Below are 24,489 nucleotides of genomic sequence, written 5' to 3'. Positions count from 1 at the left end.
GCACGGGCCGTTGCGCCGTCACGCGCCGTGAAGTGGAACCATGTTGACGCATTCTTCCTTTCCCTTTGCCTTATCATGAACGCTGTGTATTACCACGGTGTACGGTTTGGGGCTGTTTGACACTCTAAAAAACGCGCTCAGCACATGTCTAGATTCAAGATTTCGAAGTCACCAAGTCCGCGCCTATCGTCGACATTTCTGAGGACCAGATTCAGATCAAGGGTAATTGGGAATGTTTTCAAGTCCAATGTTTAATATTTTTAGTCTCGTGTTGTGGTATTTGTGGCACGGACAGGTTCGTCGCTTGCCTTGACTCTGCAAGCGCCTAATCCTTGAATTGCAGTCACATTGCGAAGGGTTTGTCTGCCATGAGCGTTACGGAGTTCCGTTTATGATGTTTCAGGGGAGTTTATCGCCCAATTTCCGCTGATTCCTGGCCACGAAATCGTTGGAACGATATCCAAGCTTGGCAAGTTAGTGTCGGGCTTTTCTCTGGGGGATCGGGTGGTTGCAGACCCCGGGATAACGTGCGACGAGTGTTTCTACTGTCGTCGAGGCAAGTCGTTGCTGTGTGAGAACTTTGCAAGTCTGGGGGTCACACAGGCAGGAGGGTTTGCGGAATATGTTGCCGTGTGAGTGTTGCTGCTTCATAGCTGAGGATGAAAGTTGACCAAGAAATGACAGGGCAAGCAAGAAGGTGTACAAGATATTCAACTTGAGCAACGAAGAGGCCACCCTCGTTGAGCCTGCGGCTTGCGCTGTCCACGGTGCTGACAAACTGGATCTTCCAGTTGGCTCAGAAGTTTTGATTCTTGGCGCGGGCCCAACGGGGTTGATTCTCGCACAACTTCTCAAGTTGAATGGTGCTGCGAAGGTTGTTATCGCCGCCAACAAGGGGATCAAGACAAAGATTGCTCGTCAACTTAAGGCAGCAGACGAATATGTAGAAATTGACCGTGAGGCACCAGAACCAGCATGGAAGACGTTGAAGGAGTTATATCCGTATGGATTTGATGCAGTGGTAGAGGCGACTGGGTCAGAAACGGTGGCTAACGAAAGCATCAACTACGTTCGCAGGGGAGGGACCTTGATGGTATATGGAGTTTATGCGAACGACGCCCTTGTTCATTGGCCACCAGCCAAAATTTTTGGCGACGAAATCAAGATCATCGGTTCCTTTGCCCAAACTCATTGCTTCCCTCGAGCCGTGGCATATCTTGATAGCGGCAAAGTGCGCGTCCAGGGGATGGTCAGTCAACCTTGTCATTGACTCAAAGTGTCTGATTTTTGCGTGTGCTGCGACAGGTGACAGACGTATTCACGGTAAATGACTACCAGAAGGCGTTGGACAAGCTGGAGAGCAAAACAGCGCTGAAGGTTGTTGTGAAGCCATCGTAGATACAATCTTGTGGGCGCTTATGTCATTCATGAAAACTTGACAGCCGCGATGACGAGACATAAAATTCGGCAGCTCCTTTTGCCTCCCATGCCCCTGCAATGACCGAGGAGCTTCGACCTACTGGCCTCAAGGCTCAGTTACACCATCTTCTCCCCCGCCACGCTACCTTCAGTGTCCGCATTCATATCCACCAACTTTCGAGTGTGCCTTTGGTCCATGGAGAATTTTCTGCCCGGTGGAAGTTCAAAAACACACAGAAAGTCAACGGAAATGGCCCTCAGGACTCTTCAACGTCCAGCTTAGACGACCTAGTCGAAGAGGAATCGACTTCAGCCCGTGGCCAAACTGCTTGGCAGCCCCTTCGCGAGCATACGGTTTTCTGGGACCACCAGTTGGCAGTATTTGTCCAAATGTCTATCGACCGCGACTCCCACCAGCTCCTCCCACATCCCTTCAAGCTTACCATCCTCCAGCGCATCGTCGCCGGTGACCCTAATGCCCCCCGTAATCCCCGATTTGGCGCTGTCGACATCGACCTTGCCGAATATGCTGACAGTGTGCCAGAGTCTGGCCAGTCCAAGGGCTTAGTCAACCGCCGCTATCTTCTCCGCGGCAGCAAGACTAATGCCAACCTCCGTCTTTCTATCCGTGTCGAGCCTATCGGATCGCCCTCACCTTTCATCGCCCCACCCTTGCCTAATGGAGAGATCCTAGCAGGCGTGACATCTTCGTTAACAACGCAGAGCGAAGTCTTCAATACACGACCGAGAGCATTGGACCTATATGCACCGCCGGTTGAAGAAGATGTTGCTACCGTTCCTCGACTCACACTCGCATATGGGCCGCGTCCGACCCAGTCGCTTATCGAAGCCATATTCAATCCCATCCCTGTTGTCGACTCCCAGCTTCTCTCACCGTTTACACGTCTGGTGCCCCAAGACGTCGCTAGCAGCTTATCGTCTAGCTCCAGCTCATTTATAACCACGGCCACAACCAGTTCTGAAGAAGAGGCTTCGTCACAGAACCTGAGCCCTGACCGTTCCCGATCTCCAAAATGGTGGCAGCGAAATCGCAGTCGAAGTAGAAGTCGCAGTCGTGTTAGGCAGATTGCAGTCTCAGCATAGCATATTTATCAAAGTATTACCAATGTACACCTAGAATAAACATGTTTCAATTAATCCATCAAGCTTAGAGTTGACTGGAACACATCAAAGCTATACATGATTGCGATACTTTCTGTCACTCAAGTAGCATCAAGCTAACGAAAGGCGTTGTGGGACCAACACGGCTTCAAGCTAACAGCGTTCTTGGTGTATCGGTAACATTGGGTCTTCCCAGAAAATAAAATAAAATAAAAAAGTCTGTTCAGTTAACTCTTTGCTTGGCCTAGCACCGGGTTCGACTCCCGGAGGACGCATCTAGTTTTGTTTGCTTGTTGTTCCCTGCGATTAGGATCCTGTGGACTTCAAACTTCGCCTGACCCACCTCTCGACACATCTTCACCAACATATTAACGCACGTCATGTGTACCAGTTGCCCATTTCCGAGAATGCGCCCCAAATTGTGTTCCTGCAGCTGACGCGGAATGGCGCAGTGGTCAACATGCTGCGCTTTCGTAGACCATTCATCTGCAATGCAACTCGCTCAAGTCTAGACCCTTCACAACACCAGCCTGAGAATAGAGCGGCTTCGATTCTCTGAGTGATGTTCACACAATGATGATGCCCACCCTCATCCTCTTGAAAGTACTGACTTTCAGTCTTCTCGCTGTCGGAGCACCTTTATCATCGAGTTTCTCCCTTTCCCTTACGGGTCTGGTCCAAGACAAACCGAAGTTGATATTCGATGCCCACGGAAAATTCAAGGTACTTTTGCAACAATACATTTGTGACCTCTGAGCAAGTATAGGTGGTTTCATTCTCGGATATGCATATGGGTGAAGGAGAAGAAGTCGGTGAGTTTGTTTCATACTTCTCTGAAGTTGGTTTATGATAGCAAAACCACAAGATTGGGGCCCTCAGCAAGACGTCAATACATCCATTGTTCACGCAAATGTGCTGGATCACGAAAAGCCAAGATATGTGTAGGTGTCCTTGACGATTTTGCCTTGCATGAATTGTTGGTTGTCAGAGTGTTCAATGGAGACCTTGTCACTGGTGTGTAGCTCAGACTCACTTACATGAGAAGTTTGGCGACCAGAACTTGAAAATTAACAGGAGAGAACACATTCAAAGAAAATGCAACCAAGTACCTGGACATTGTGTTTGCCCCGACAGTAGAGCGAAATATCCCATTTTCCTCAACACATGGTAATGTGCGGTTTGGAATATTGTCCGCTTTAAGTTTCTCTGCTGATGATCTGGGCCGCAGCATGATAACGCAGTCAGTTAAAGACATGAATTTTTCTGGTGTGCTGATTCATAGCAGGATCATGTCAACCACCAAGAGGAGATTGAGTATGCCATGTGCTCAATCTAAACTTATGCTTACTCACTCTGGTCAGATACGAGCAAAAGCACTATGGAAACACACTGTCGTATACTCGGTCTGATGTTGGCCCCAAGCCATATGGCTCGGGTAACTATTGTGCGTATTAAACACGCCTTCAATTCTTAACTTGAACTCAGCAAGAATCAGGGGTTCCTGTCTATGGTAGCCCGCGAGATGTGGTCCCTGCAGTGATCATGTGGTTCTTCGATTCACGTTCGTTTGTGCCTGGTGACCCACAAGGGACAGGATCAGGTCTATTCCTTGTTCACTCTGTAACTGACAGCCTTGATACGTAGTAGGAAAAGTACCTGATGCTGCCAACTACTACTGGGTAGATGAGAATTCTGTGCCGCCATATATCGAGCGGCAAATGCAACTGATGCAATGTGTGGTGCGTATCTCTGATATTCAATGTTTTTCATGGCTTCATAGCTTAGTGGGGTGAAATTCCACCTTCTCTTATATTTGTCCACATACCGGCGAGCTGTTCAGTTATCCACCGATTTGTCATACTTACACTCCCTATCAGGTCCAAAAAGCACAAATTCTTGCTACCCTGTTGGCTTTTCTGTTGTACAAGCTTCATCACTGACATCAACCACAGCCCTGCTCTCGGGGATCACGACGATGAGCCAGATCCAGCCTCGCAAGGCTTCTTGAACGGCACATATACCGGGTTGGACCTTCCATGTGAGTGAATTCAAGACTGTGAATATCATGTACTTGATGGAAGTTTGGCGCGCTCTCATTTCGTTAAACGGCGGTCCGTATGGAGGACGAGTACTGGGCATGACTTCTGGACATGACCACGGAGAGTCATGGTGCGCCAGAAGCACTACCTCGTCAGGGATACCCATTTGCTTCAATGGTCATTCTGGTTATGGTGGATATGCGACAGAACATAGCCAAGTACGAAATGGACGAGTGTTTGAATTAGATCTGGCGCATTTACGGGGAAAGGTGCTGACTGTAAGAACGTGGAATTCTTGTGAGTGGTTTGATGTTTTCCTGGAGCTATTCTGAGATAACTAATGCAGACGAGAACAAGACCACAGGTGAAGAGGTTGTCCTTGGTCCCGACTACATGAAGGAGTATAATTAGTTACGCTCCGAGTAGTATTTCACATGACCGTGTCAGCCGAAATTCGGCCGAAAAGTTCACCAAAAAAAGTCTTGACTCGACCATAATGGATGAGCGACTTGCAAGGGTCGTGTCGAGGCTCCAAAATCTTCCTTCGATAGCCCTTCCGACAGACTATCCACGGGCTACAACCCAGAACAAACTCATCGAGGCAGCACACCTCGCTGACTTGTCTGATCAAACATCGCTTGCTCTCCTCAAACTTGCTCTCTACAATGAGGGTGATGGCAACGATGAAGACGAACCCCACACCCCCTCTGCTTTCCACCTTCTACTTGCCGCATTCACCGTCCTTTTGCATCGATATACAGGCGATACCGACGTCGTTATAGGCTCATCTTCGTCCACTACTCCCGATCCTCTTGTTCTCCGCCTCACAGTCGACCCCACCGACCCGTACTGGTCAATTGTCAGAAGGGTTCAGCAGATTGAGCAGGAAGCTGATGCAGATGTGGTACCTTTTGAACTCATAACGAGGGAGGTCAACAAGGGAAAGGACGAGTCTATGATTGCGCCCCTTTTCCGCGTTCGGTTTTTCGACGAAACAGACCAGCCAACGGAAAACTTCATTCGCACAACAAGTTTGACCTCAGACCTCACGGTCTTTGTCACCCGGCCAGCAGCTTCATCCAGAGCATCCCTCGTACCTCGAATATCACTTCGTATCATCTACAACTCTCTCCTCTTCGCCCCCACTCGGATTGTTTCCATTGTCGACCAACTTTCCGCTTTGCTTCGCAAAGTAGCAACCTCCCCACTTTCACCTGTCGGGTCTATCCCGTTACTCACCCCTTCCCAACGAGAAGCACTCCCTGATCCTGTTGCCGACTTGGACTGGTGTGGTTGGAAAGGCGCCATTACCGACGTCTTTTCTCGCAACGCCATCCAATGGCCTGAACGACCTTGCGTTGTTCAAAGCATTCCAGCATCTTCGCCTTCTATCCCTCAGGTGAAAGTCACCTTTTCGTACGCCGCCATCCGCAATGCCGCAAACATCCTGGCGCACCATCTAATCAAGGGCGGTGTTCAACGTGAAGAGGTGGTCATGGTCTACGCTCATCGAAGCGTCGACCTTGTCGTTGCTGTCATGGCCGTCCTCAAGGCTGGAGCAACATTTTCCGTTATCGACCCTGCGTACCCTGCTGCAAGGCAAATACTTTATCTACAAGTGGCTCAACCACGAGGGCTAGTTGTTTTGAAAGGTGCAGGAACTATTCATCCCACTGTGCGAGAATACCTTGCAACGGACCTCAAAATCAGGATCGACGTGCCTGCGGTCGAAGTTTTATCCACTGGTGAAATCTTCGGAGGGTCAAATGCGGAGGGAGAAGATGTCCTCAAGTCGCTGTCCCATTTGGGTGGGACAGACCCAAATGTCACTCTTGGTCCGGACAGCATTGGGACTCTTTCATTCACGACTGGAAGTACAGGCATTCCTAAAGGTGTCAAAGGACGTCATTTCAGTTTGACGCATTTCTTTCCTTGGATGGGCGAGCGCTTTGGCTTAGGCGAACATTCGAAATTCACCATGCTGAGTGGAATAGCACACGATCCCATCCAACGCGATAGTAAGTCGACCAAGATTTCTTTTGAATATTCATTGAGCACACGCAGTGTTTACTCCGCTATTCTTTGGTGCTCAGTTGCATGTCCCGACCGCAGATGATATTGGTATCCCTGGCCGACTGGCTGAGTGGATGGCCGACAGTGAGGTTACGATTACTCATCTGACTCCTGCAATGGGACAACTTCTCTCCGCCGAAGCGACACGGCAAATCCCGAGCCTTCTCAACGCATTCTTTGTGGGCGACATCCTTACCAAACGCGACTGTCTTCGACTCCAAGCGCTTGCTGCCAATGTTCGCATCATCAACATGTACGGTACAACTGAAACACAACGAGCTGTTTCATACTTTGCTATCCCACCCGTTAGCGAAGACCCAACCTTCCTTGCGACACAGAAAGATATTATGCCCGCTGGTTCAGGCATGACTGATGTCCAACTCTTGGTTGTCAATCGAAATGACCGGACTGTTCCTTGTGCGGTTGGCGAGGTTGGCGAGATTTACGTTCGCTCTGGAGGCCTGGCAGAAGGCTATCTCGACACAACGGCAAGTGCGGAAAAGTTTGTTGACAATTGGTTCGCAGTAGGAGCTCCTGCCCGCAAGGATACCATTCGTCACCCTTCAGCCAATGGACTTGCGGGGCCAGAAGCCCGACATTGGAAGGGGATTCGAGACAGGATGTACCGCTCTGGAGACCTGGGTCGTTATTTACCAAATGGTATTGTTGAATGCACTGGACGGGCTGACGATCAAGTCAAGATTCGTGGGTTCAGGATTGAACTGGGCGAAATTGACACCCATTTGAGCCAACACCCGCTGGTCAGAGAGAACGTCACTCTTGTGCGACGAGACAAAGACGAAGAAAAGATCTTGGTCAGTTATTTCGTCCCGCTCGACGGACCATCACTAGGCGAATATGCAAGCGAGGTCACAGATGGAGAGGAGGACAAGGAGCTTGCCAGGGGAATCAAGAAATACAGAAGGTTGATCAAGGATATTCGGGAGCATCTCAAAAAGAAGTTGCCAAGTTACAGTGTGCCTACATGTGGGTTTCCGTTTTCTGAAATCTTGATTGAATCTGATGAGTGCCCAATAGTATTTGTTCCCCTAGGCCGAATGCCGCTCAATCCAAATGGCAAGATCGACAAGCCAGCCCTACCTTTCCCTGATACCGTCCAAGCCGTGACGAACGTTCCAGCAGCAGCCCGCAAAGGCAGTGTTACGGAGGACACCATCCGCCAAATTTGGAGCTCTTTGCTGCCAAACGCTCCCCAACCTATTCCCGCCGACGAAAGTTTCTTCGACTTGGGTGGACATTCAATCCTTGCAACTAGGCTCATTTTTGAAATCCGCAAGACATTTGTCATCGATGCTCCGCTCGGGCTCGTGTTTGACCGACCTACAATCACTGGTCTGGTTGAAGCGGTAGATTCTCTGCGGAATGCCGATTTAGGGCTGGAGTACAAATCTTCCGAGCCAACTGCGACGGTTAGTGCTGCTCAAGAGTTGCTGGAGTATGGCGATGATTTGGAGAAATTACTTCCTCACCTGCAGGACTCGTATGCTGGACTTCCATCAGATTTTGAGACCAAATCTTTGACCGTGTTCTTGACTGGTGCAACGGGCTTCCTGGGAGCCTTTATTTTGCGAGACTTGCTCAACCGAGACAAGCGCATCGGCAAAGTCATTTGCCTTGTGCGAGCGAAGATACCCGAAGCTGGGCTAGAACGATTGCGCTCTGGGTCCACAGATCGTGGAGTATGGAATGAGCAATGGGTGATCAGTAGACGATTGGAGGTTGTCTGTGGTGATCTGGCTGTGGAGATGTTTGGGTTGGGAAAAGAGCACTGGAACCGTGTTGCAGAGGAGGCAGACGTTGTTATCCACAACGGTGCTCTTGTAGGTGTTGGCTCACCCAAGAAAATGACGTTAACAATTCCACAGGTTCATTGGGTTTACCCCTACGACAAGTTACGATCAGCAAACGTTCTTTCAACGTTGACTGCGATCGACTTGGTGTCCGAGAGGAAGCAGAAACTGCTTGTTTTTGTATCCTCAACGTCGGCCGTGGATTCCCTGCACTATGTGCAATTGGCAGACTCGTTACTAAGTAGTCAGACCAAACGAGGTATTCCGGAGGACGATGACCTCGAAGGAGCTCGGACAACGCTCAAAACGGGTTACGGTCAGACAAAATGGGTTTCTGAGAAACTTCTATTTGAAGCTGGTCGAAGAGGCCTACGTGGGCACATTATACGGCCGGGATATGTTGTCGGTGATTCCAAGACGGCTGTGACTAACACAGACGATTTCATTTGGCGACTCGTAAAGGGCTGCATCCAGCTTGGATTAGTTCCTGATATCAACAACACAGTCAACATGGTGCCTGTGGACCATGTCGCCCTTTGCACAACCCTCGCTGGCATTTCTCCGCTTGCTGGGGCACCTATGTCGGTTTTGCATATTACCGCCCAACCATTACCCACCTACAATGACCTTTTGATTCCGCTAGCTCAATACGGCTTCGAGACCACCCAATGCGAGTATCTTGTCTGGCGACGACGACTCGAGCAACATGTCTTGGAAACTCAGGATAATGCGTTGTTCCCATTGCTCCATTTCGTCCTCGACGACCTCCCAACAAGCAGCAAGTCGCCACAGCTCGATGATAGCAACACTGTGGCTTTGTTGTCGGCTGCGAAGGCGGCGACCGAAAGCACAGTGTCGGATAACTTGATAGGGCTGTATCTATCGTGGCTGGTTGCTGCTGACTTTTTACCGAGTCCAACGGCGCTAGAAAAAGCAAGGGTACTACCTGTTCTCAGTGGAGGAGTTGTGAAAGCTGCGGGACGTAGTGGTAATTAGATTTAGTGTTCAGAATGACACGGTGTACACATCAAGCCAAGAAAACTGCTTCGAGAGTGTGCATAGAACAGTGAGGGAAAGTGCAAGCTGCCACCGGTGCGTTACATAAGCTCGTTCATGCTTTCCAGACACGTTCATGCTGCGTCTACGCTTCTGCTCTGAAGACGCGTCTCGACGCGTTTGGAGAGCTAGGAAAGTGCGTAACGGTACTAAATTAGCGTGATGGCTCAAAGGAGGTGGAGATGTCTCTTTCACAAGCGATCAATTGAAAGCGAAATTTTCCATCTCCTCTCCTTCTGCCCTCCATGACCGTCCCAGAAACGATGCAGGCCACGCAGGTCGAGGTCACAATTCCCAACCTCAGCATGAAAGACCTACTCTCAGCGATACCGTCCGTATCTCTTGCCTATCCCTATTTTGACCAGCTCACACATTCATTAAAAGGGCTCACTGTTTCGAGCGCTCGACGTTGCGGTCAGCAGCATACCCGTAGGATTTACCTCGCCCGCGTTGAAAGTGTTTGACACGCTTTATAGGGTTTGGGACCTGGTCGTTATCGCGTCGTTGTGGAAACTCGCCAGCGTGTCTGACGCGTTCGTGGCAACCACCCTCCCGCCAAATCTTCAGGGCCTTGCGAGCTTCTCGATATGGGCATTGTACTCCTTCTTTGCTGGTCTCTTCGCATTTGGCTTGTGGATAGTCGCTCATGAATGTGGTATGTCGTCTTTGTTCTTGCTCGCTGCTCCTAAACTCGCTCCAGGACACGGGGTACCTTATTCCCCAACCTTGTTGAGCTCCTTCTCATCCAACGCTAGGCCTTTAGTCCATACAAAAGCGTGAATAATGCCGTAGGATGGACTCTTCACTCAGGGTAACCAAGACAATTCCCGCCACTATCTCTTTTCTTTAACTGTGTCCAGTCTTGGCGTCCCCTACCACTCTTGGCGCATCAGCCACGCAAAGCACCACGCCGCGACTGGGCATATGACGCAGGACCAGGTTTTTGTGCCCTGGACGCGCACACAAATGGGCCTGCCTCCTCTTGACCCCACCCGCGACGATCTTCTCGGTGTCAATGTTTCTCAGGCAGTTCAGGCAGAGTTGTTGGAGGCTCTTGGAGACTCGCCTATTGCGGTCTTCGTGCAATCCATTGTATACCTGGTTCGTCTTGTTTTCACTTTCTCGAGTCACAGTCTGATGTGAAGCAATGTCTAGTTCATGGGTCTTCCTATGTATCTGCTGTACAACATCGGTGGACAGCTGCGCTATCCCAAAGGCACCAACCGTATGTAAACCGTATTTTTTCTTCCTTTACTTTTATTGAGTGGTTGCTTATCTTGCAGACTTCACCCCCTCGTCCATCATCTTCTCACCGCAGCAATTCTCGCAGATCATTGTTTCGGATATCGGTATCTTGACGTGGTTGGCTCTCATCGTTCTTTCATGCAACCACTGGTCGTTCTGGACCGTATTCCGCACATATCTCATGCCGTATATCTGGGTCAACCATTGGTTGGTCCTTGTGACTTTCTTGCAACATTCAGACCCACTCCTGCCCCACTACCGCTCGGAGATGTTCACGTTCCAGCGTGGCGCGCTTTGCACTATGGATCGCAGCTTACTTGGTGATCTGGGCTCCATGATGGGTTGGTTAGGAGCACACGCGACGTATGTTTACTTTTTTCTTGACATGAACTCATCTAATACTTGACGAAGCCATGGGATCTCTGAGACCCATGTTTTGCACCATGTTACCAGCAAGATTCCTCATTATCACGCCTGGGAAGCGACTGACGCCTTGCGTGCTCGACTCGCAACGGCTGGAATTAAACTCGTAGGACGGCCTGGTGGTTGGGCGGAGGTCTACCGGGTGATGCGCGAGTGCAAGGTCCGTTCATTGCACTAACAGCGTTTATGTGACTCATTTTCTTCTAGTTTGTCGAAGATGAAGGCGGAGTTGTCTTTTACAAGAATGCTCGCGGACTCGCTGCTGCAAAGCCGCTGATCATTGCTACCAACAGTGACGTCGAAGACTCGGGTGTCGAGGTTGATTCAAAATAGACCGCAGCAGACCTTTTCTTCTCTTCTCTCTCTCTGTTTAATGAGCCTGACTGGCCGTTGTGGCTCTGGCTCGTACAGTCGTTTTTGTCCTGCACTCGTTTCGTGTTAGACACCATAGCCTAGATATGATAGAGTTATTAGATACTTGAGTAGAGTTAGAGTAGCATACGCAACGACTAGTTAGAAGTGGAAACCATGGAGAAAAATTCTTTCAAATCTCGATCAAACACGTGACACTCTTTCATCTTCATTCACGTTCGTGTTGAACAAGCCTCAACCACATCTACTCCTGCTTTAAGCGGAACGATCATTGCAAGTTGGGACTCAGTCTGTTCAACTGCGATTGAATGAATATGGCTTGCGCGCAATACTGAACGGCGCATGAACATGCGGTTCCTGTAAAAATCCCTGAATTCTAAAAATGTGCTATACTTCAACTGACCATATATGGATAGACAATGACTCGGACCACACCTGATGCACTTGCCTCGAGCCCAAGCGCACAAAATCCCACGATTTTCTGCATCCAAAGCGTAGTCAAAGCACTGTTGAAACTTGATCGAAGGTATAAAACTTGCGCTGCTCCTTTCCAGGTCTCTCATTACCGCTCTCAGTCTGTTTTGTATCGAATCACCGACTACGATATGTCAAGCTCAAGCCTTACCGAGCTCACTACTCAATCAGAGGTTGGTTGACGCATACGCATTCTGCTATCCGGGATTGTTCAGACCGTTTTTCAGGAACTTGTTTATGAACCCATTTCAGAAAGTCCCGAAATTGTGGCCGATGTGGATCTTTGCACATCAGAGTCCATCTGCTCGACTGACTCTCAATCTGCGTTCAGATTCGACGATAGCTCTTCCTCACTGGAGGGCTCAGAAGTAAGCCAGACCATTCTGTCATATAATCACTCATTTCCTCATAGACAGATGCCACCTCAACTCATAGCGATCACAAGGAAGTAGTTCCACTTCGAGCACAATGCGAAGCATCGATGGCCACTACGCCCGACAGGCGCGTGTGGGCGCATCGCAAGGAGGATCTCAAGGAATTCACGAGTGACGGAACGACGGATTATTGGTCGCCGAGTATGGTTTTCGTGGGCCAAAAGTTATCCACCTCAAGCGCTGGCTTCGAGGCCAGCGGCATGTCTCTCTGCGTGCAAGTATATGGGAAAGATTGGAATGGCAGTCCTGAGGAAGAACCAAGTCCGCGAAAGCTGAAGGTATGGCCAGCTATCGCGCTGAAAGCATGGAGCGCGGATACATGTCACGAGGAACTTGGTGGTGTGGTCGATGACACGGTAGCCTTGCCTTTGAACGGGTTTAACGCCTCACCGACGGTGGGTATGCGAAGCGCGATATGTTTTTTATTTATTCTCATTATTTCTTTGATCAGGCCATCCCCAAGCTCGAACAGCCCATGCCAACTGATCTGCTTCCCGATACTCTTCGAGTTATTGATCCGAACGGTTTGTCCGGACGCAAGAGTGGACAACCTGCTGCAGAGGAATACATCCGAGTTTATCCACGGCAATTCCCAAAAGACACGAAGTTCACAGCCGATCTGAGACTCATCGCTCATCGTTCTTCGACCAAGTTGGGAAACCACTCAGAAGTCTACCCGGCTGAGCTAACGCTAGATGAGCGCTTCGAAATACTCGAATACGACGAAAACTCAACTCAACCGACAAGAAGTGGAAACCCTGCGACCGTCAGAGTGATGGCTAAAGTCACGGATGGCTCTTCATCAGATCGGAGCATGTTGGAAAACGAGGCGGAAATATATGCCCAAATGCAGGAACACTCTCCTCATTTGAGTGAGCACTGGTCTGGGTTTCATGTCATCAAGGAGGCGCGTCGATGGGAAGAGACAGTCGGCAAGGATGTTCGCGTCCCTGCTACAGCCGTTGTCCCGCAATTCTACGGTTACTACATTCCGACCGATCGCAGCAGGTCCACAGCACGCCCTCTCATTCTTCTCGAAGATTGTGGTCAGCAAATCGATACGTCCCCTCATCACATGACGAAGGATCAGCAGTAAGACCATGCTTGCTGTGTTCATACGATCCTGACACTCATTAGGATGACGTGCCATACGCTTATTCATCGTCTATGGGGACAAGGAGTAGCACAAGGTTCTATTTATGCGCGAAATATGCTCATTCAGCCTGGCCCACTCACACAACCACCATGGCTTCGCTCGTTTCAGAACCCCTCGTTTCGTATCATTGATTTTGGTCGCGGGGAATGGATTCCGGAAGCACCAGACGCTGGTGTCAAGTTTGCAGAGCTAGCACTGTCGGGAGAGGAGCGACGCATGCGTGATATGGAGCAAGCGGCGGCTGTCGACGCTGTGTATGGAGGGTCAAGAAGACGTCGATTTTATGGTTTTAGGCTAACCCCATATTATTAATTGCCAGTAAATATCAGTTCCTTATCTTATCTGTATCTGGCCGTCGTCACACTGGCAGAAGCTTCTCACGTTTACCACCACGATCGTCTCTCGTTTGTTTCTGTTTTTAAGTGAATAGGTGCGCTAAAACCCTGGCTGGCGAGCCTTCGACCTTGTGTCATGGAAGTTTCGATTCCAAGCGATGTTTCTGATTGTGGGTCCTGTGAGCGACACAAACCAACTCCAGTGCTAGACCGAGAAGACTGCAAAACGCGAATGACTTGTACTCCAAATGGTTTCGTTTGGGCCCATAGGCTTGAAGATCTCGAGTCCTTCCACCTCCCTCGTTTGTTCGCCAAACCCAACGTAAACCGCAAACCAGAGTACTGGTCGCCGAGTATGGTATCTGCCGGAGTAAAAGTGTTGGATGAGATGGAATGTGAAGACGAAGACATCGAAGAGCGTCCTTCTTTGTGGGAGCAGGTATATGGCGCAGGCTGGAGCGTCCATCACGGTTTGCCATTCGAGCCGAAGAAATTGCGGGTTTGGCCAGTGGTCGCGCTGAAGGACTGGAGATTGGAAGACTGCCCCGATGAGCTGCGTGGACTCGTCGACGGAAGTGTCCCTACCAACTCACGTGAGGTCAAAGAGCATTCGAAAGCGTTAGATGACAACCCGAGGGTGAGTTGTCTCTGGCTCAAGCAAGCTTGAAGACACATTATAGAGCGCGGATACTCAATTGGAAGAACCTTCGACCGTTTGCGCTTGCGGAATCCCTCATGCGAAAACTTCTCCTCAACTCAAACAACCCATTCCCGCCCATCTGCTCCCCGAAATTCTGACGGTTACTACTCTCAGCAAGGACTTGACGGGAGAGTCACAAACGAGGCAATATTGCCGCGTTTCTCCCCCAATTGCACCTTCGACACCAAAAAATGACTACGTTACTGCAAAGCTTTGCATTGGAATATGTTCACATAAAACTGTAGGCGTTGGAAACCACGGGAGTGTCTACGCCGCTCACCTTGCCTTGGATGAGCGCTTTACCTTGCTGGAACAGACTAATCTTCCCGACTCTGAGGTACCCATTGCAACCGGCAAACGCGCCGTCGTAGAAGTTGTCGCAAAAGTTGCCACCCGACACTCTCGAGATCAAGAAATGCTAGCACACGAGGCGAAGATGTACACCGAGATGCTACAGCGCGAAGCTCATCTCAGCGAGCACTGGTCAGGTTTCAATGTGATTGAAGAGGCCCTCAAATTGCGTAAGGTTGTCGGAAACGACGTGCGTGTGGCAGCGACAGCAGTCCTCCCGCAATTCTACGGCTACTATATTCCCGACCAAGCAGCAGAGGGCCAGCCGCTGATGCTACTAGAGAACTGTGGTTCGCAGATCATTCCTATTAATCTGTCCAAACGACAAAAGTGGGTCTCGTTATTACTCTCTCGACTTCAAACTGGGAACAAATAGCTTCATTGGTCGTTTAGGCTAACTTGCTATGCGCTACTCGAACGGCTCTGGTCTGCAGGCATCACACAAGGCTCATTCGGCACACGCAATCTCGTTGTAGAAAAGGGACCACTAACACTCCCGCCGCATTTGCGTTCGCTGGATACCCCCTCCTTTCGCATGATTGATTTTGGTCGTGGAGCATGGCTATCCAAGGCAGAGCGTCAGCGTGAATGGGACAAGATTAAGGAAGACAGAGCGCGAGAGTTGAAGTTTCAACATGCACTGGCGCTGGATGCTCTCTATGGCGGATCGAGAAGATACAAGTACTATGAATGAGGCTGTCGAAGAGACTGTGTTTGCTATCCAACTTGCTCTGTGCCATTGCTGTGTGTACTTATATTTTGCTGGGTTAATAGTATTATGATTCTTGTTATGTTGGATTCGTAATGCGGTCAACGCACAGTGAACACCATAAAATCTCAGTCTCTTCTCATCTGATGCACGTGATCTCCATGAAACCGCGCTGCATACGATTGGACATGCCGATCGTAGTCTATTTCGTGCTTGAAGAACCTGCCGCAACACGCGTAGACAGGATGACGGCGAACATGGGTCAAGTGGAACCGCAAGTCGGCGAGAGAGTTCAAGCGGACGTTACAGTACCCGCAGATGAGCGTGTTGATCATTTCGGTTGTGAACCAGTGGCGACTGCAAACAACATCTGGTGTGTCGGTCAATTATACGTATTGCCACATTGAATGCCGAATTATTTACCAGGATCATCCATCCACTCTAGTGGACTGCGACGATGTAGCACTGGCGCCGGAGCGGGGATATAAGCAGGTGGGCGAATCAGCTCAACTCGTGGGATAAACACCGGTTGTTGAGGTGCATAAGCTGGAGCAGGGACATTGGCGGCTTGCTCTCGCTCTCGCTCTCGTTCTTCCAGCAGCATATCCTCGTCCCACAAATCGCAAGGCGGTGAACGGGTGCACAGACCCTTGTTTGTGCAAGGGGCTATAACTTTCAGTCAATTCTGTCTTGTAATCCAAAAAGTATGCGACCGACCACCGCATTTGAAACAAAAGTGGGTCCCGCAGCGACAAGTCATATGATTGCATCCAGAAACAAGCTCCACAAGCGACTATGCGAGTGTCAGCAATGCAGATGGGAATACAAGGCCAGTACCGAGCAATTTGGACAGCGTCGCCAGTGCTTCGCCTAATAAATCGTCAATTAAGTGTTCAGTTGGAAAAGCAGTTAAATGACCTTTGCCAACTCCATGAGAAGACGGTCTTCCGGAGACCTTTCATCTGGGGGGAGGGCTTGGAACTCCTCACACGAGAGATCTATGTGAAACAAGAACTTGAACTTGAGCAAGACACAATTTAAAAAGCATACCTCGATGCCAAGCGACACGACACGACACGCACATCAGTAGCTGGCAGAACGGGCACACGGCTTGAGGGTCTTCATCATCAGTTTCTTCAGGTGTTTGAACGATCGCAGAGCATTTAGGATTGGGGCAATAGATATACGGAATCGAATGGAGAAGTTTCTGGTGGTCCTAGACATCGATTGATGTTTGTTTGGTGGACAAAGGCTTAGAAAGACACACGCACCCAAATCACCATTTTTTCTGGTCCGATAACGCGGGCAGCAATATCGTCCGGAATCCCATCTGCAAACTCATCCGTTGGGCATTCGGGGCAGCGAATGGGGAAAATCATGATGCCCGCGACACCAGCTTTTCCGTCAGGATTCAGTTTTGTATCGATGTAATTGGTGAGACAGCCCACGCAGTACGCGTGTTGTTGAGGGCAGGGCAGATGGAGGCCAAATTGTACTCGGCTGGAAGAATTGGCGGTGAGAGATGCAGTGTAGGGAGAGAAAGTTGGTTGAAAGGGGTCCATACAAATCCCACAGGTGCTGTGCGGCGACGAGAGACTGCAGTCATTCGACTCTTCTTTCTTGATTACCACTACCTCTGCGCACGTTTGAATATATATGATTCCCACGCAAAAAAAGAAAGAAAACACGGACGCGAGTGCTGAATGTGTTTGGAAGTCATGTTGCCTTCAATTTTCACGGGTTTGCCTTTCCCTTTCGCATTGAGATCTGAGGCCTTTGAAAGTAAGCTAATGGAAATGAAAGATGCTGCTGGCAACACACCATAAGATTCTCAATAGTCTCCCGCCCAAGAACACTCTCGACGTCATCTGCTTCATCCATATCCTCCCCGTCATCGTCCATCGCTTGGAGCCTTCGGGCAAACTCAGAATCAAGTACGAGCTTTCTTAAACTCCTCAGTAGACGAAGAAAGAAGGGACCGACCTCACTTCTCTGTTGCAGCGACCTTCTGAGCATATTGCATATCGGCGATATTCTGGCGCTGCAGCTGCTGGGCATACACAGCATCACTGCTCAATCGCGACTGCTCGGCATAGAGACCCAATGCAACGAGTTGGTCGTCTTCTGAGGCGGATAGTTTCGAGAACACAGGAAGCTGGCCGACTGCATGGGCCGATAATGCGACTACCTGATTGAGCTGGATGGCTTCTGCTTCTTGTGTAGCACGAAGTGAGCGCAAATCTTCTTCAATGAGTTGTGCAATGAGAAGTTCACTTAGTGTATCGTCTTCCATGAGTGTAAGAGTCAAAGAGGGCCAGGGGGTGATGGTGATCGGCTAAGTTGTCCATTGTTCCGACCAGTGTTGTCGATGACCGTCGGTGACCCCGTCATGACGCGGTCACGACATTCCACGACTTTTGATGTGTCTGTCGCGACCCCTCACCGCATAATCTGTCTCTCTACACATAAATACAGTTGTTTGGAGAGAAAACATTCATTATCTACGCGAAAATACACTTGAATCTGCCAATATTGCTGGTAAAAGGCTACTTGACGGTGTGTCGCTGGTTCCCGAGACAGCAATTGCCTGCTCCTCTTCCAAAACCTTGTCTTCTGCATCTAAAGTCGCCTGTCCCGTATTCCAGTAGAACTCGAGGCCTTCACTCTGTGTCCCAGATGGTGGATAATTGAAGAGATCTTTCAACGGTATTTTCTTGAATCGGGTACTTGAACGGATGGACGAGGTTGGAGTGGCAACGGCTCGAGGCCGTGAAGACGAAATAGGTGGTAGTGGCAGGTTTGCAGGCAAGTCTTCATCGTCTGACTCGATATTCGTCCCCTGCACCTCGTCCCGCGCGAGCGACACCAAAACCTCTGCTGCTCGTTGGAACGGATTGACACCAGTGTCTTGAATCTCGCCAGATGCATCCTCAACCTCCCCCGCAACTCCTGGTTGGGTTACACTATCTTCAGTCCCTGTCTCCGGTTCAACCCCTTCAACCTCGCTCTCGCTCTCGTCACCAGCAAGTCCTTCGGCATCAGGCATGGTGTAGTACCGCATTTTTCGCTTGGCAAGCCGGCCAGCAGCAGCATAGGCGCGATTTCGATCTTGGCGGACCATCGTGGTCTTGTGGACCTTGTCGACATTCAGGCGGTTGCGTCTCTTGGAGTGAATGATACTAAAGTCACTGAAGATGCGTTCGGGCCCGGCAGAGTTTGGTATGATGCTTAGCGAGCGAATCGCCAACGCAATGAACCCATCGCTGCCGGAAAGACTGCCCGGGAGGGTGATCAGGTTGCGGTACATTAGAATGATATCGGGAATGTGTGCAGGCTATAAGGTAAGATGAACGCCATTTCACGTAGGTGGAATATGACATACATTGCTATGGTGCACGTCACTTAGACACCACCACTTTGGGACTATTATATAATCTTATGTAATATGATCACGTGGGTGGCAATAGCGACGGCAAAATTAAAATTTCTTGTCTTTAGTGTTATCCCTTGACTCTATCTACTATGGGCCGCAAGCCAAAGCGCTATATTGCAGCAGCTGGCCGTGCACGCACTGGAAAAGCAAGCAAGGCGCTCCGTGGGCACAACAACGACACTTCTGACACGTCAGATGGCAACTCAGACTTCGAAATCATTGGGTACTCACCACCCAGGACTGTTGACATCAATACCGAGTCCGACATTGAACTAGAGCCTGACACTGAGGATCAAGCCGAACCGGAACATATTGACTTGGAAAGAGAATCTGAATGGGACGATGAAGGGACAGACGATGAACCAGAGCTCGAGGAACTCACTGGGGATGAACTGCGTGCAAGTCTTGAAGCAACAGTGGATCGCGAATTAGCCACAATTGCGCGCTTGTCGATGTATCAGCGTTTGACGGGAGCAAAGCTTTCGGTGCGCGAATGGGCCAGGGGACCGGAAAAGCGGTGGTTAGGTGTAAAAACAGGCCGTGCACCCAGGACTATTCGACTGCATAAGCAGCAGCAGCGGGATAAAGACGCCAATGACACCAAACTTCAATCAAGGTATGGCTTGTTCGGTGATCCTCAGCTCATACTGAACTTGAAGCTTCGCAGTGCTGGTGCCCACTCGTTCACCCATTACTTCCACAAGGAACCCAGCACTGTATCTCCGCCCTCAACAACAAATCCCCCGCCACCGGCTCAGTCCAGCCCTCCCACGCTCGCAGCTCCAACTATATCCCTGCCAGTTGCCATGGCCCCGACCAGTCTCCCCATATCGTCAAAGCCTGTCCAGAGCTCTGGATCAGGTTGGAAACCATGGTCTGCAGCGGACTGGGAGCGTGTAACCGGGCACTCGGCACCAGCGCTGGCAGTGGCTGCTGGTGTGGTCCCAGATGAAGCAGCAGCATGACTGCTTGCCAATGTCCCGTTGCTGCCAGATACTCCAGCGCTATTGGCACCCACACCATCTTCGATTTCGGCGACCAGCAGCAATAAGAAAGCTGTCCATGACGACAATCTTGGGATTGAAGAGTATGCATCAGATATTGACGAAGATGCCGAGGACCTGTTCTCTGACAATGAGCAGGCTAATGACTGGTATGACGACGACTTGTTTGACGCACCTGGTCTCCGGCACCTTTGCATCCACCAGCAGCAGCCCCAGCATCCTTCAAACCCTTTCATCGCCAGTTCCCACACGAAAACGGCGCAAGCTGACAGTCCCCGTTCGTGTTGAGCGAGCGCAGAAGCGGAATATCGTTCGAGAGGCGAGCACCTGTTAATCCCACATATCCCTTGTAGTTAGAATGTCCGCTACAGCGCGGTGTGCATTCTAACTATAAATGTTTCTGTAAATGGCCTAATGCTGCAATAAATAGAGTTTAAAGTTGCAATAAATGTAATAATTCTGGGGCCTAAGACTTGAATGCTAAGTCGGCAACCTACGCTGCAATATCTACTATAAATATTAAGCTAACAGATCATTGAGGCTTGCCAAAAAAGGCAATTTCGGTTGAAAGGACTATAAGGTGTGTAGACTGTAATATCTACTATCTCTGTGATATATTATGATTACATCATTGAAAGTTACCAAAAGAAGAAATACTTAGTATTAAGGATCTAGTACTTAAGTAACTATAATATATGACACTGTTATATGACATCTTACTATATTTGTTATATTATGTCATACTATTCATATTGATGGTACTCATTTCAGCTCTATATGTGCTGTTATATCATATGTGCTGTGACAGGTGTAACATATCTCTTAAAAAGGAAATTTTTGCCATTTGACAGTACAATCATCAGATAATGTCACAAAGCATCACAAAATTAAAGTTATATATTTTGACTATATGAACAACTTTCATTGAGTGACCAATAGTGGCAGCTTAGTAATTATGTTAACATTGGCCAATTATTAGCTGATCTATGCTTTATACAGTGATACTTTACTATGTGGACAACCCACATAGGTTATTGAAGCACCACTAAGGGTACCTGAATATTAAGACCAGTACTCTTTAAAATATAATGTTATTAGTATACCTATACCATCTCATGATGATTCATCATATCTATTGATGTTGAAATTTGTCCACCAAATCTGTATGAATTCAAATGATTGTTGTACTGATAGGTAGCTATTTACTTAAGCTTTAGATGTTCTGATGTGATCATAGTCCTATATCTTAATACTCCAATATTATGCCACTTTTCCCCTGGTTTCCATGTTTTAAATTGGATCAGGCACAATGATCACTTGATATCTTGCTGAGAAATGCATGGATAATCATGATCCAAGTTGCATTCAGGTCTAATAGATGTCCATAGTAGCTGTGTATACCCCCCATAATTTTATATATCACATGCACCTGTATACATGGCATAAATTCTATCACTCTAATCTCTTAATAACCTACTTGAAGGTGAGGGGCCCCCTAATGGGATTAAGGTGGGAAACATGTAGAGGGATCCCCCTATGAAATGGTATGCCTTACATCACATACTATGTCCAGAAAATCCTGTTATGCTCTATTAGACTGATGAATACTACTATATATTATATTGGCAATGAAGCTATGATGTATCATTTGATTGGAGATCAAATATGTAGAACTCAACAAATATGGTGTATACACATACCCACATACTCTGATTGATCTCTCTATATTTCCAGAGGATGAATTGGGGTCAATATTCCGAGATAAGTTGAGTGCAGAACAGGTTTACATGAATGGTGGGGTCTATAGACTGAGCACCAGACATTAAGATGCATAGATAAGGATATTTGGATGTCTAGTAGGACTCCATACTATAATGCATTGTGGTTGTGGCATGTGTTGCTACAGGTAGCTGAACAGAGGGTAGGTATGCCTAGAGTAAAAGAGAGTGCCTTCGCTATTACAACAGGTCAGAAATTAATTTCAAGTATGATGCAAGCCTTGAGCCTAGAATTGTATAGAGCTCCAAATGAACCTGTCCAGCACTTGAATCAACCTTATATCTGTTCTGGATCCCTCACAGTACTATTATCTGTCAGGGTTCGGGTCGGGCCAACGGGCCCTATACGGCCCATCGGGCCCTTACCACCCTTAGAGCCCTAGGGCTTGACAAGCCCTCATATATTCACAAGCTCAAAGCACTGAGCAACAACACTAATATCCCAGAGAAGGGACATAATCACGGATCGCGCTTTAGTCAGCCATCAAGCCATCATGACCCGCCATCAGGGATCATGATGCGCCGCCGGACGCCCTTGACAGCGGGCCCAATCGGCCCCAGACAACCACAGGGATCAGGAGGGAGCTCCTTACTGTTGCATTGCCAAACACTCCTTAGTGTCGACTTTGGCATGGCTCCTTTCCAGAGGAATGGTCCCTGGGCTCCTAGCGGAGCGACCAGGGACGACCAGAGACATCCCCTGCTCCCTTCTGATCGACCCTCAGCGGGCCCGATCGGCCCCTAGCGCCCACAGTATATAAAGACTACAGTATTACTCCTGTACCTTAGGTTTAGCATTGAAGTCTCTTCCTTTGAACCCTACTCCGGCCTGGTCCCCTAGAGCGGGGTTGCTGCAACCATACCCCGGGAAAGGGGCGTCTAGACGACTTCCAACACCCAGGCTAGCTTGCCTCATTGACCTGAGCCCTTGGTTGGGCTGGACAGCTCAGGCTCTTGTCTCTTATGTTCACCCTTGTCCTAGCCACTTCTTCCTGCTCTCTGGCCTCAAGCTCTGGGTTCCCCTGGTACGGGCGATGGGAGGGAGCGGGCCCGATCGGGCCCGCATGTCACGCGTCACACCGCGCAGTCACGCGGTGTCTAGGAGCCACAGCGACTCGTTTCTCCAGGAAAGGAGATATGTCGCCCCTTGGACTGGCAACCCTTCTCAAGCGCTCCAGGGGTCTCGGGCCCGCAGCCCCTGCTGCGGGGCGACTCCCCTCGACCCCCCGAACCGTCGGGCGTGACCGCGTTACGTCACGCCCCGCCCGAACGGCTTGTTCAGCTGGCCCAGCCTATGTCTTGCCCTATGTCTTGGGCACCGACTCTACTAGGCAGCACTCTTTGGCTATGGACTCGTTCCCTTCAGCAGGGGTAGGACACTCTAGACGACTACTCGTATCCTGTGACACCGCTGTCACACAACGTGACAGCGGGGCGTCTCGAGTCGCCCCGAGCTGTCCCTACCCTGCTCTATTGCAGTAGTGGCACCATCTACGCTGCCTGGTTGCCGACCACCCAGCTATGGGGGTTGAACCATCTTTCCCACACTTGTCAGACTGGCAGGAGACCGTCACGTGGGCCCGGGCCGGCCCTGTTCCTGACATTATCAGTGTTATCTACCACAAAGATGATGGGTTCACCATGGTATCACCCATGCGGTTTGAGGAAATCTAAGGATATATACTGGTAGGGGTATGCTCCACCTCCTAGAAACTGGTGGCCCTGACCCTCTAGCATATCTCTATCCTGTGCTATATAGCACCTAAGGTCTTTGGGAATTGAATCACCCTAGCACCTGCTGTGTGGTTATAAATGAGTGGAGGCATGGTGGACCATCCTATGGTCTCAGATCAACTTAGATCATGAGATTCTATGCATGTGGCCCTAAGATATCAGCAAAATACTGTTCAACTTGGTATTCTAACATGCTTGGCAGTGAATAGCTCAGGGTAATGGTAATGAATGATACAGAGACAAGGGCTGAAGGATAGATGGATGGTACACCTTTCAAATGAACTCTCTCCCAGCTTTATCCACCAAGGCTAGCTGGAGATCTGTGCTTATCTTCCAAGGTGATAGGGATCAATACTACTGATGAGTGGATGTATTGCATTATCAGTGCCACATTCACTGGGAATTAAGAAGGGACACATCAGAGCCTTAGGTCAGAGTAGGCAAAACTTACAAGTCAGCTACCTTATATTTTAAAAAGTACCAGATATTCTCTTTTTCAGGACCGAAGGGACAATGCAGTAATTATACAATATGATAATCATCAACATATCTGATCAATCAATAGTACTTTTGAGACCCTTCCTCAGGCTTCCTGCTAGTACTTGATTTATGCTTTTAGCTCAAGTAGCTATAAAGATAGAGGCCCATCAGTTATACATGAGCTAGTGATGGGTTAGTGCTCACACATTTATTGAGCTGCCACCATGGGTTACTTAAAGAAAAGGTGGTTATATAGTCAAAATATACAACTTTGATTTTGTGACGATGTGTGACATTCTCTGATGATTTCCCCGTCAAATGGCGAAAATTTCCTTTTTAAA

General features: G+C 49.2%; 5 protein-coding genes across 5 annotated transcripts; 4 read left to right on the top strand and 1 right to left on the bottom strand.

The window, feature by feature from the left end:
• Nucleotides 1-75: 75 nt before the first annotated feature.
• On the top strand, nt 76-1,398 carry MIND_01361600 (Zinc-binding dehydrogenase; the record flags this gene model as incomplete). The annotated part of the gene is made up of 7 exons (XM_037370045.1): nt 76-99; nt 153-222; nt 265-295; nt 344-357; nt 404-632; nt 685-1,249; nt 1,306-1,398. 7 exons carry the CDS (start codon nt 76-78, stop codon nt 1,396-1,398), a joined length of 1,026 nt encoding a protein of 341 aa, XP_037213601.1.
• A 1,707-nt stretch (nt 1,399-3,105) lies between these two features.
• On the top strand, nt 3,106-9,460 carry MIND_01361500 (Alpha-aminoadipate reductase Lys1p; the record flags this gene model as incomplete). The annotated part of the gene is made up of 18 exons (XM_037370044.1): nt 3,106-3,264; nt 3,308-3,353; nt 3,395-3,482; nt 3,530-3,555; nt 3,616-3,713; nt 3,770-3,781; nt 3,827-3,855; nt 3,903-3,985; nt 4,037-4,141; nt 4,189-4,280; nt 4,322-4,375; nt 4,419-4,447; nt 4,494-4,579; nt 4,623-4,877; nt 4,927-4,981; nt 5,028-6,598; nt 6,645-7,640; nt 7,692-9,460. Exons 1-18 carry the CDS (start codon nt 3,115-3,117, stop codon nt 9,458-9,460), a joined length of 5,544 nt encoding a protein of 1,847 aa, XP_037213600.1. The 5' UTR covers nt 3,106-3,114.
• Nucleotides 9,461-9,765: 305 nt separating this feature from the next.
• MIND_01361400 (FA-desaturase domain-containing protein) lies at nt 9,766-11,521 on the top strand (the record flags this gene model as incomplete). The annotated part of the gene is made up of 9 exons (XM_037370043.1): nt 9,766-9,851; nt 9,905-9,949; nt 9,997-10,228; nt 10,276-10,331; nt 10,381-10,621; nt 10,676-10,745; nt 10,804-11,128; nt 11,177-11,348; nt 11,396-11,521. 9 exons carry the CDS (start codon nt 9,766-9,768, stop codon nt 11,519-11,521), a joined length of 1,353 nt encoding a protein of 450 aa, XP_037213599.1.
• Nucleotides 11,522-12,165: 644 nt separating this feature from the next.
• MIND_01361300 (uncharacterized protein) lies at nt 12,166-13,936 on the top strand (the record flags this gene model as incomplete). Its single annotated transcript, XM_037370042.1, has 5 exons — nt 12,166-12,207; nt 12,262-12,402; nt 12,447-12,863; nt 12,920-13,560; nt 13,606-13,936. 5 exons carry the CDS (start codon nt 12,166-12,168, stop codon nt 13,934-13,936), a joined length of 1,572 nt encoding a protein of 523 aa, XP_037213598.1.
• A 1,911-nt stretch (nt 13,937-15,847) lies between these two features.
• On the bottom strand, nt 15,848-18,012 carry MIND_01361200 (RBR-type E3 ubiquitin transferase; the record flags this gene model as incomplete). The annotated part of the gene is made up of 10 exons (XM_037370041.1): nt 15,848-16,089; nt 16,143-16,385; nt 16,437-16,512; nt 16,557-16,589; nt 16,638-16,717; nt 16,770-16,935; nt 16,991-17,355; nt 17,412-17,493; nt 17,541-17,664; nt 17,708-18,012. 10 exons carry the CDS (start codon nt 18,010-18,012, stop codon nt 15,848-15,850), a joined length of 1,716 nt encoding a protein of 571 aa, XP_037213597.1.
• Between the last annotated feature and the right edge of the window lie 6,477 nt (nt 18,013-24,489).

The sequence above is a fragment of the Mycena indigotica genome, assembly GCF_014461135.1.
Source record: "Mycena indigotica strain 171206Taipei chromosome Unknown Mind.scaff0016, whole genome shotgun sequence".
NCBI lineage: Eukaryota > Fungi > Basidiomycota > Agaricomycetes > Agaricales > Mycenaceae > Mycena > Mycena indigotica.
Note: the sequence above shows the minus strand (reverse complement) of the source record. Positions and strands in the feature narration are given on the sequence as shown.